Below are 11,054 nucleotides of genomic sequence, written 5' to 3' on the forward strand. Positions count from 1 at the left end.
TGTTCTCGCCCCCTCCCTTTCCTTCTTCCTGTACAAAGCAAACAACGCAACTGCTTCAAAATAAATGACTTCAAGGCTGCTTAATCATTCTCTAAAGTTAAACAGTCCCTACCCTCGAGCTGATGGATATTCAAAGGACCTCATTACGCTGCTGCGTTTAAGCTCCGTTAATAACAAAAACATGCCATCCAGGAGGCCACATTTGTGTTTTTGTAACACATCTAGTGAAGTGTCACGACACAAGCAAGCTTGTTTGCTGCAATATACACGTAGATGCAAAAAGACCAGCCAAGACCGCAGAATGTAAAAGTTTATGACAAATGCATGAATGAATATTCATGTCCTTACATGTCTGCTACATTTTAGTGTTGCTCAATGTTATTCTGTTCAACGGGCAAGATTCAAGCGTCGTCACCACACTGATGGATTAAAAACGTTCAACTGGTGTTATTTCACGCTTTGGAAAATGGTCATCTCAAAGCAAAGTGTTGAAGAAAACAACAATACCACAGAATAACAGAATCCTTAAAAATGAATGCTTTCAAATCAAACCGGAGGAGGAGGAGACGCTGAGCTCCGGTCAGGACTATGGGTTTTAAAATGAAAACAAATAAATAAAAAAGCTTGCTTTAGTTCTTCTGACAATCCTTCCTGTTTCTCCCTCCGTCCGTCCTCCAGGACAAGACTCTGTTTCACTCCGTCAGCATGAGCTGTATCGACTGCAGCCCCAGCGAGCGGCGGGTCTTCATGAACACGTGCGACCCCTCCTCCCCCAGCCAGCAGTGGCTGTTCGAGAGAACCAACGGCACCATGCTGGAGCACTTCAACCGGGGCGCCAACTGAGGCCCCGGCAGCATCCGTAAAGAAAGACACAGAGACTGCTGCTGTAAACTCTGGTTCCCCGTTTACCCGACGCTGAGCTGACGGCTGTTTCTCTTTGGGAGGTGCTCAGACCCGAGGCGGGATGGGACACCGTGGGGGAAGTTGGTTAAACACCTGAGCTGGAGGATAGACTGAGTTTCACTCTTGATTGATGGGTTTGTGTTTGAAGGTGGTTCTGTGTGTGAGATGTATTTGCTCTGACACGGCGGGTCTGTCTGTCGATCGGTTATCTGACATTCCTCTCCTTTCTTTTCTCATTCCGTTTTTTCGATTTCAAACTTTCTCGAGCTTTATCTGTGGCCTTTCTTTCCCTCGCACATTTTTTGTTGTTGTACCTCTCTGTCTCTCCACCTCTGTCCCCCTTCCCGTCTCTCCCGGTCCGACTCCGTCTGTACGTCCGTCTCTATCTGCCTGCATGACTGCACCTTCTCCATTCTCCCTCTCAAATCCCCTTATGTCTCCCCAGCTCCGACAACCTCCCTGGGGGAGGGTGGTGGGGGGGGGAGCTCCTGCTGAGCCAAAGTCATCCTGACACCTGTGTGGAGCCAGGCAGAACCACTCTGAAAATCACCCGGTGAATTGATTCTCCTTTTTAACCCTCATACCGTTTGTCACTGTGCCACGTTCTGCTTTCATTCCTCAGAGGCGAGTGCTGTCTAACGGCCGGGTTTGCGTGGGCCAACTCTCGCTGGCCACTGGCTTGTTTGTTGTTATGGTGGGGTGGCGGGAGCTGCTGTCACACCTCTTAAGAGACCCCCCCCCCCTTCCGTCTTTCTGTGCTCCCCACACGTCTGTGCCGATCAGTCGCCGGAACGACCCCGTCGCAGACTGCCGAGCGCCGGGGTCACGTCACAGCGGGCAGGACTGCAAACGGACGCCCGGATGACTAGCTACGTGACTGGCAGGCCAGCTGATTCACCGCCGAGCTGACTCGTCACTTTAGAGTGTAGGGGGGGAGGGGGGAATGGGAGAGTTACTCTGGATTGGCTCGCCGAGGTAGCTGTGGGACAGAGACAAATGTGGGTTTAAAATGCATAAAGCACTTGTGTAACGACAAACTTGAACGAAATCTTCGTGCCTTGGTGTTGGAAGAAGACTAGATGTGGATGTGTGTATTTTTCAGAAAGTGTGGTCCAAAATGTCCACATCAGCATTTGTGACTCCCGTATCAATGCGCGCACACACGTAACTGCTGGCTGTGAATAGAGCTGAAGATACTTTGTTTTCCACCATATGTTCCTCCTGCCTTGAAAAGTTAACTCTAGCCCTCAGAGGACCTCTGTTCTCCTTTAATCACGATATGATGCTGATGTGTTGCTTTTCCCACTCGTTCAATCCAAAGTACTTTTATGGGAAAGGGAATTGTTGTTGTTGTTGTTCACCACCTTTTTTAAATATGTTGTTTTTCTTTCTGTTCCTCATGCAATTATTTAGTTTTCTGCTCAACATGATGTTCTGGTCTGTCGCCTGAACCCATTCTCTAATCTCATTGTGTGAAGCAGAACAATGTACAGTACGTGCCACTGTAATCATTGTACTCAGTTAGATTTTCACAATCAGTTGTAGACCAAAACATAATGTCCTATCCTCAACACGCCTCAGTGAAGGTACTTTTAAATCACAAATGAAGCTAGCTTGGACACATCAATTTACATTTGCCTGTGCAGATTAAATTGAAAACTTCCCCGATGATATGAAGGATAAAATCATTATTAACTCGAACGTCCATCTTTTTACAGTCATTTCAACTCAGCAACACATTTTGCAGAGTTGAACAATAAAAATGTAGCTTTGCTGATGTGTATAGGTTCTCCAAATGAACAGTAAGTGATATTAGCTCATCTCTGGAAAAGAAAGCAACGAGAAAGCAGCTAGCGCTAGATAGCTATCTACAGCTAGCAATGTTGTAATAGATAGCCTAGCTAGCTAGCAGCTAGTTAGCAGTAGATAGCTACATGTGGCCTGCAGGGACAACTATTTATAAACTTCAACTCTCTGATGCCGACCTTTGTCTACCCGGCACCATGAGACACTACAAATGTCCTAATATGACTTTGCAATCCTTATAGGAGAGTTTTATATTGAATTCATGTTTCGGTATCCTTTTTCACCTGACCTACTATCGCTGCACAACTTGTCCGTTGTCAGATTGTTAAGAGTTGAGTGGGAATTGCTGCTTCAGACCACTTAATTGTGACCATTTTAGAGTACTTGGTACCTTTCCATTGCACATGTAAAGTATGTTTTTATCACATCGAACTGTGACTTCATCCAAATGGTGTCTGTTTACATTTGCTTTATTCCACCTTTCATCCACTGTGGTTGTATTAACTTTTCCACAGTTTATGGAGTAAAGCCATTGTAATTGTGTCGTAATTTTTTTGGTTTTGATATAAAAATAGTTTTTATTAAGGTGGACTAAAACTCTGTGAGCAGTGTAAAGAAATCCTGTTTTATAAGCGCAAAGGTTTTTAATGTGAGCAGCCAGCGTCGGTCAGTCGCACCATGTCATGTGTGAGAGGGGAAGTGTACATTTTCTATCTCATACAAAAGAAAATCTCCAATATTTTTTTCTACTGACATCGCGACTGTAAAAGTATTTAGATATTTAACAAACTGTACAATTTAACTGGAATTGTATGATATTTTTGCTGGGATTGTAAAATAAAAAGGTTTCTATATTTGGATGAAAACGTGTCTGTGAATTAAATACAAACTTGAGAAATACAGCGATGAAAACATTCCGCCATGTTGGAGGAGCCGCTCTGCATTTCATGCAAAATGAGTCTTAACATTTGGCTCTGGTTTGTCAGTCAGTCATGTCCTTTAGAGCGCTTTGACTAAATGCTGAAACGGAAGCTTTGCATTATAAACAGTTGCATGTTCACCTCTAAAAAAAATGTGACCGATCACTGTGTAAACAAACCTCCTGAAAACTCCAATGGTTCATAAAGATGTGTAATTAAACGCACATTAACAAGTCTTTTGAGGACTTAAAAAATCACTTCTTTTATTCAACAGGAGGAAACTAGTGAAAGACGTTGGAGGCTCAGTTTTAAAAAGATTCAGGAGCTGAATCAATGTTTCTGCAAACTTTTGTACCTTTTTATGAAAGTTGTGGTTCATAACTTTGTGGGTAAAGAATGTTTCCTGCTCTTCAAAAGTCAACAAAACCAAATGATGTTTTAGAAGAGTAAGTTTAAACCACTGGTGGTCTGAAAGAACAACCTTTTCATGGGGTGTTAACTTCTGTCCTTGCTGCAGTGATGAACAGCTGTGACGTCACTGTTCTAGGCGTAACAGAGCACACAGTAAAGGCCTTTGCACACATGTCTCAGTCAATCTCTTCAATTTTACCAAATGCATGTTGGTTTTCTTATCTGAACTTCACCAACAGAACATTTAAAAGAGCTCTTCTGCTGTGTGGGAAGCAGCGACCCGTCCACATGGAGATGACAGCGCACCAGGTGGACAGAACATTTAAAAGAGCTCTTCTGCTGTGTGGGAAGCAGCGACCCGTCCACATGGAGATGACAGCGCACCAGGTGGACAGAGAGGCTGCTCATTCTGGCCCCAATCGTCTTTTATAAATAACTCCGTCGGCTGCCCAGAGCTTTATTTCCCCCACTTGTCACTTCTTGTTGAAGGTTTTGTATTACTTTAATCGCTTCTGTGACTGATGCTGCAAAAACACACTTTCCCCAAACATTAATCCCATAATCATTTCCCCTGGCAACCCGCTAACTCTGATAGCTTTCAGGTTCCAGTGATTTATTCGTGGCTGGAGCGATATTGCTTTTGCAAGTTGGCCCATTTCTCCGAGTCTCCTGGGACGTCACATAATGCTCAAGTTGTCACAGCGGCTCTGAAAGAGGGAGACGTTTTTTGGTACGCCGTGAGAACCCTTCTAGCTGGTTGTTATTGGAGCCTTCACATAATTACACAATCACGGTGAATGGAGAACAGTTTAGCAGTAAATTGCTAATTAAATTGTATGTTTTAAATGTATTGTATTGTTATTGAAACTGCAATTTTACTTTTCTCTGCATGCGCAAACTAACGTCAGCAGGTTATTTTTCTGCAGAATGGTTTCACCATCCATATTTATCAGTTAATTAGCAAATAATCAGCATCCCTCAGACTCATGAGCTGTAACTGAGCCAGAGATCAGGCTATTACATTAACACAGTGTTCCACTGAAGATATCCATGAACTTCCTTTATTGGGCTCAGCACTATTATAAAAAGAAGGCTATCCAATTGTCTCTGATAATTCAGTAATCCCCCCTCTCTCCCTCGCTCTACGCAATAAAATGGAAAGATGCTGGTTGATGGCGTCACATTTTCAGAGAGTAGAGATTCAACTGCATGACTGGGTGGGGAAATATTCCTTCCCTTTTTCCAAGACAATTTTTGGTTGTCCTGCCATCGTGGGAGAGAGACAAAACAGTTTAGGATGGCGAAGAGGAGGCGGTGCAGGAAAGGTCCCACGGACTCAAACCAGGACATTTGAAGGGTTTAAAAAATATATAATTTAGTTCATATTTGCTAAAAGATAACATTTAATGTAACAAATTCTATTTGTAGACAACTCCATTGGTTTTTCGGCGCTTATAGATGTTTATCACATTGTGTGTCAATCAATCAGCTTGTCCTTGTCAAGGCTGTTGCTGTGACGCTTGCGGCTTTGTCAGACAGAGCTAACGGTTAGCCGTCATGCAGAAGGGAAAGCCGGCCTTTTCTAAAGAGCTACAGCCGGTTTTCACCTTCTTGAAATATCTGGATATGAAAATGCTGCATTCTGCACACACTGCAAAAGTGCAATTCAGATTTAAACGATCAAGAAAGCTGGACAGCTGTGGTGCAGCGTGTATAAGTGCACACAAGTACACGTGCATGAATGTGTGGTGCACTTAAAGGTTTGGGGGTCAGGAAATATGGTCGCCTTACCCAGCAACGTGAGGTTTTCCCATTCAGAATTTCCAACAAAACTTTTGCATATTTTTCACAGAAAGCGTGGTTGACAATGTAAATGCAGAGCATGTAAAACATGACGTAATGCCTCAGATACAACCTTAAAACAATGAATATCATTTTGTGGTCAGACTGCATCTGTTACCATAAAACAATCGAAGTGCAAAAATTCATGATTATGTGAAGACAATATGAAAAGTCATGAGTTCAGCAGAAAACCACCACGCCAAGGGAAACCTTTTGTTCATGTCCAACTCCCATAACTGCTCTAATCTGCAGCAAATCTCTCCCGACCTCTTCTTCTCTCTCAGCTACCGGCCCTCTGCACCACAGTCTTGTTTATCTTGGTCTTAGAGTTAATACATCACCGACCAAACCTCACTTCAAAACAAACTAACAAGCCCCACAGACAGGCGGACAACATTCAAAATGACAGAGCTCGAGCCGAGGCGGCCTGCGTCCTCATCGATTCATCGTTCGTTAGAGCAACTGAGAGCAAACGGAGGCACAACATCGTCGTTTCGGAGGAATAGGAAACCAAAAAAAAAATCGGTTTCACTTCAGCCAACGATGGTGTTTTTTGTCTGTGCTCTACTTCTCTGCAGTTCATTCACCAATTAAAAACAAATGGAGAAGAATGATGCCGAATATGAACGCTAGTACACAATACAGGCTTACTTTTCTTTCGGTTGGCTTTATTGTGCTCAGCTGTCCTCTAAACCTCTGACATCTGTATCCATGTCCCCATTACCAACCATTACCTATCCAATACAACTAAACTACACTTTCAGTTCTGGTTAGAGGCAAACACAGTTTTAAACACGTGGTTATCATTGTAAATTTTAACAAAATGAAAATACAGCAGAACTACTTTGTTATATTTGGTAAATCACGTCGGCCATTTTGCTGGGCCCACTGGACGGAAGGGAGGCGCAGGAGAACCAAGACAAAGCCGGGCCGGCTGTCTGACCCTGCTGCAGTCAAACCCGGGGTTTTCTAAAGGAAATCTGGTGCTCAGAAACACTACCGCTTCTGTCCACAGGGACCGCCAAAATCAGACAAATTGAAAATGAATTGTAGTAGCTTTAAGTTATGGACGTAAATTAAAATGAGTCAACACTGAGGGGGTTTTTCACCCGGGACATGAACAGCGGCCTCTTTGGTTGAACTGTGTTTGACCCACTCCGACCTCCTCCCTATGCGGACTTCTGATTAGAAGCACATTTGTGAGCAAATATCCACAACACATGCTCTCACTGATGCAGATACACTTTTAAATTGAAAAATATATCACATATGTTCACATGCCCAGTGCTTTTAATTGCCTTATGCTAAGATGCAGCAATGTTCTTTTCTCTGAGAGCTCAACAAGTTTATTGTTTTGGCTCTTCCTCCTTTGATCAACCCTGTTTCCAAGGCAGCGCGCTGATGTTTTCATCAAAAGAACCTCTGATAAATCCATCATGTTACCTGCCCAGCACCACACAGCAGACAGATCATTTTAGCAATAGCTGGTGAACGTCGGGGAGCATTTAGCCGCTAAATCGCCAGATATTTCCCTCGGGAGTTGGAGGAGAGCAACACAGACCTATAGCGTTGATATTGGACTTGCGTTTGCCAGGTATAGCCAGAAACACGTCTCCAAATGAATGCTGTTGCTCTGCGTCTGCTGGCGGTGTACACGGGCAACTGTAAACGTGCTCGCCAGAGCAACTTTTAAAGGTGATAACACGGATAATAGAATGGAATGCATGTTTGGCTCAGATGTGGAGAGCAGGCTGTTCTCATTCAACGGTCGTACTTATACCTATAAAAAGTAATGCACTGTTATGAAAACATATACCCCACGTAGTCGTGAACCAGGACAAGCAGAGCTGTCGTCAGTGATGCAGTATAAAGAGCGAGAAAGTCCCCATGGGAGGAGGTCAGGGTGGACAGAAGGGTGAAACAAACAGGACTTTTAGTCAGGAGAAAGCTTCCCGTGTGAAACCAGAAGTCAACTTTTGTTTCATAAGGTATGTAATTAACGAACGCAAAGTCATGTAACGTATCAAACAAATGTAAATATTTGAACATAAACCACAATGTTTTCCTCAACCTAACCAACAAGGCGTACCCGCCTGACGCACTGATTGCTTGTGTTGCTGCACATTTGGAGGAGAGGGCATGACAAATGACTTGAATTAATTGAAACGGGATCTGTTGATGTTGTGCCTCGAGTGATGCATATTCCCAAACTGAGTTACAATCACGACAGAAAGTCAAAGAGTGAACAAACACAATACAGTATAAAGCAAATGAACATGAATGCACGATGTAAGCATTAACCTGTGAGTTTCCTTGAAGTTACCTCCAGTGATCTCTGACTGCATTGTGGGTGCTGAGGACCGGGCGGCTGGGCGACAAGACAAGTGAGTTTTAAATCCTTGCATTGATGAGATAAAAGCTCTGAACATTTGTTTTTAGAATCATTACACACGCTGATGTACTGAGGCCTCTCTCTTCTTGCTTGTCTTTCAGCTGGTTCTGATTGATGAATGGGGCCCATTGTGATTCTCTCGCGGTCATTGTGGCTGTGCTGTGGCGGGCATACAAAGAGCGGGATGAGTCTCCAGAGACTCTGCATCGATTCTTCTGCTACTAGAATGGAGAGAAATGACATTAATCATCGTCCCGGTCGTTTAAAACAGCAGAGTCGAGATCGAGGAGCGTCTGAGTCTGGATGTATACACTGAGCAGAGTTTGGAGAAATGTCGTGGAAGGGGCGTGCCGTCTACATTATGCTGATGACTCGAGAAGTGAGTAATCCTTTCCCTTTGCGTGGAAGGATTACGAAGAGGCACGACTAGAAACAGGAGGTAGTTTGACATTTAAATATTGCCTGGGAAGTAAGAGGGTGCAGATTTACTCTCGGAGCATGCAGCTTCAGATCCAACCACGCAGGTTAAGTCTCCTAATCACTGAGCTTCGGCCCAGTGGGTTTAGCTGAATCCTCGGCAGCTCAAATTGTACACAGTCTCATTTCAACCCGTCACATATTAACGCTTTGTCAGACCCCTTGGCTTCACTTTCTAACGGACGGGTTGCCAGGCACGTGGTTAACGTTGTGAATTCAAACACCATGTTTGGGCCTAAAGTAACAATGTACGCAATATAAAAATAGAAACAGCTTAACATACGCACAGAAAAAACATCACTCACGTAACTCCCGGAGAATCTTCTCTCCGAGTGTCTGACATTGACTCGTGATGCATCTCATACAGGGAACCTTGTGCGTCGGTATCTGACGCCTTGGGAATGAGACCTTCACTTGGACATTCTCAACCTTCTCTGGCCCATTTATCTATCTCTAATTAGCATGATCTGTAATTGCTGAAATCTGGAGAGTATGCAGAGGGTTCCAAAATCACCGTATAGAAAGTTATATTTGCTGGTCGGTCAACCGCTGACCACGGTCAGTAATGTTCCTCTGAATGACTCTTCATATCTGCAGTATAATGTTGTCTTTTAGACGATGTCACTCATCATCGATGTGTGAATACGATTCGGCAACATCACGCAAAATAAAATTGAGTACAAGTACAAATGTTTGAAGACAGCCAGTGTCTCAGTGTTCAAAGAATATTGTCATCTGCCTGGACTGCATGAAGTTCCCCTTCACATTATCCTTGTGATAATAATCGGACAGATTTATGGGAGGACAACGTCAGATGGAAGCTATTAAAGCAAGTATAAATTGGACAATATATACTCGATTGAACTGGCACAGAAAATGAGTGAGGGATGAGCAGATGGGCAGATCGCTGACCAGAGGTGATGAGAAGAGAGGAAATAATGGACAGCAGAGAAAATGAGATGTGGGCAGAGGGGGGGGATGCACTATGGCAATCCTCATAATCCATCCACATTGCTGGCGAGGTTTTAGCGAGATCGAGCCTGTGCAGGACTTGCACTTATTTCGGGTTTGAGTTGAGGACTCGTGTTAAAAGCTTTGCTGCAGAATTTTTTGCAAATAAATAATGATGTAATCGGAAAACAGACACGAGAGGAGAAAGGCTTCTAAGAAATATGAGGTCACTTTTATTCTTTTTAGTAGGAAGGACGGGATGTCATGGCTGATCTTATCAACCCACAATTCTCATTACTTCTGAAAATCCATTAATCACGACTGGATGTCTGCCGTTTATTCCATTCATTTAGTTGTTATTTAGACCAACTTCAATATTGATAAATCAAAATGTGAAAGCAAGACACTATGCTGCCCTGAGCGGATTATAGGCACGCAACATGACCAGGATGTGATTTTCATTTTATCTTGATGTCAAGCCTTTTCCTCCTCAGTCGCCCCGATGCGTCTTATATTTCTATACGGAGGTTGCGCTTGTTATGATTTGCTGTTTTAAGTTTAGTTTTGAAAACAAAAAGAATGGCTACCTTAAACGTAGAGGGACCACTGAGCTAGTTGGATGCATGAAGAGCAGCATGGCAAGAGACAGACAGGGAGAAAGTAAGGGCTAAGATTAGATGAATTCAACATGTGAAGATGATGGGACTCTAATTGAACGGGACAACGGCGACGGGGAGAGTTGAGGTAAAAGACACAGCGAGAATGTTAAAAGAAGAGGAAGCGGAGGAGACATGAAGGGAAAACAGAGGCTGATAAAAGCATAAAGTGACAGGTCGACAGACCAAAAGAAAGAAATAATGACAGAGAAAGATGGTGGCCACAGGTGGAGATCAGACGGGAAATAGAGACACAGGAGCATTTTAGGTGGATGAAGAATGAAATGAGGAAATTCAATCAGACAGTAGAACTGTTCCAAGAAAAAAAAGAGACACGCAGCTTCATTCCCACCGCAGGCCTTCGTGCTCGACTCAGAGATACCGCTCATATCTAATTTCGGTGGATGACTCTTCACATCTGCATCAGGACGCAGCCTGTTTCCAGCGCTGATGTGAACTGACAGCGACACGTGTGGGCAGAGCAACAATAACGGAACATGTCACATTGGCTGTTGTAGCTTTGCATCCCCCCGACTTGTGCTCAAATGCATTTCAGTGCTGGTATCGCCTTCCAGTTTGCGACCGGCTCGGGGGGAGTCTCCTCGAATACCAATCAAGTCGGCCCCCCTGATTCTTCCCAGCGTCGTCGCTCACGTTCATGCTGACTCGGCTAAGCTGCTGAATTTAATGCTCTCC

At 43.8% G+C, this 11,054-nt stretch overlaps 1 protein-coding gene across 1 annotated transcript in view; it reads left to right on the forward strand.

Annotated features, from left to right (window-relative positions):
- LOC306788083 (polypeptide N-acetylgalactosaminyltransferase 10-like) overlaps window positions 1–3,541 on the forward strand; it is a 61,766-nt gene extending 58,225 nt beyond the window's left edge. The window contains exon 12 of the mRNA XM_079283415.1: window positions 679–3,541. Coding sequence (XP_079139541.1) covers window positions 679–843 — 165 coding nt within the window. The 3' untranslated portion in view covers window positions 844–3,541. The remainder of the gene's footprint in view (window positions 1–678) is intronic.
- Window positions 3,542–11,054: the final 7,513 nt, after the last annotated feature.

The sequence above is a fragment of the Melanostigma gelatinosum genome (assembly GCF_949748355.1).
Source record: "Melanostigma gelatinosum genome assembly, chromosome: 14".
NCBI classification, from domain to species: Eukaryota; Metazoa; Chordata; class Actinopteri; order Perciformes; family Zoarcidae; genus Melanostigma; species Melanostigma gelatinosum.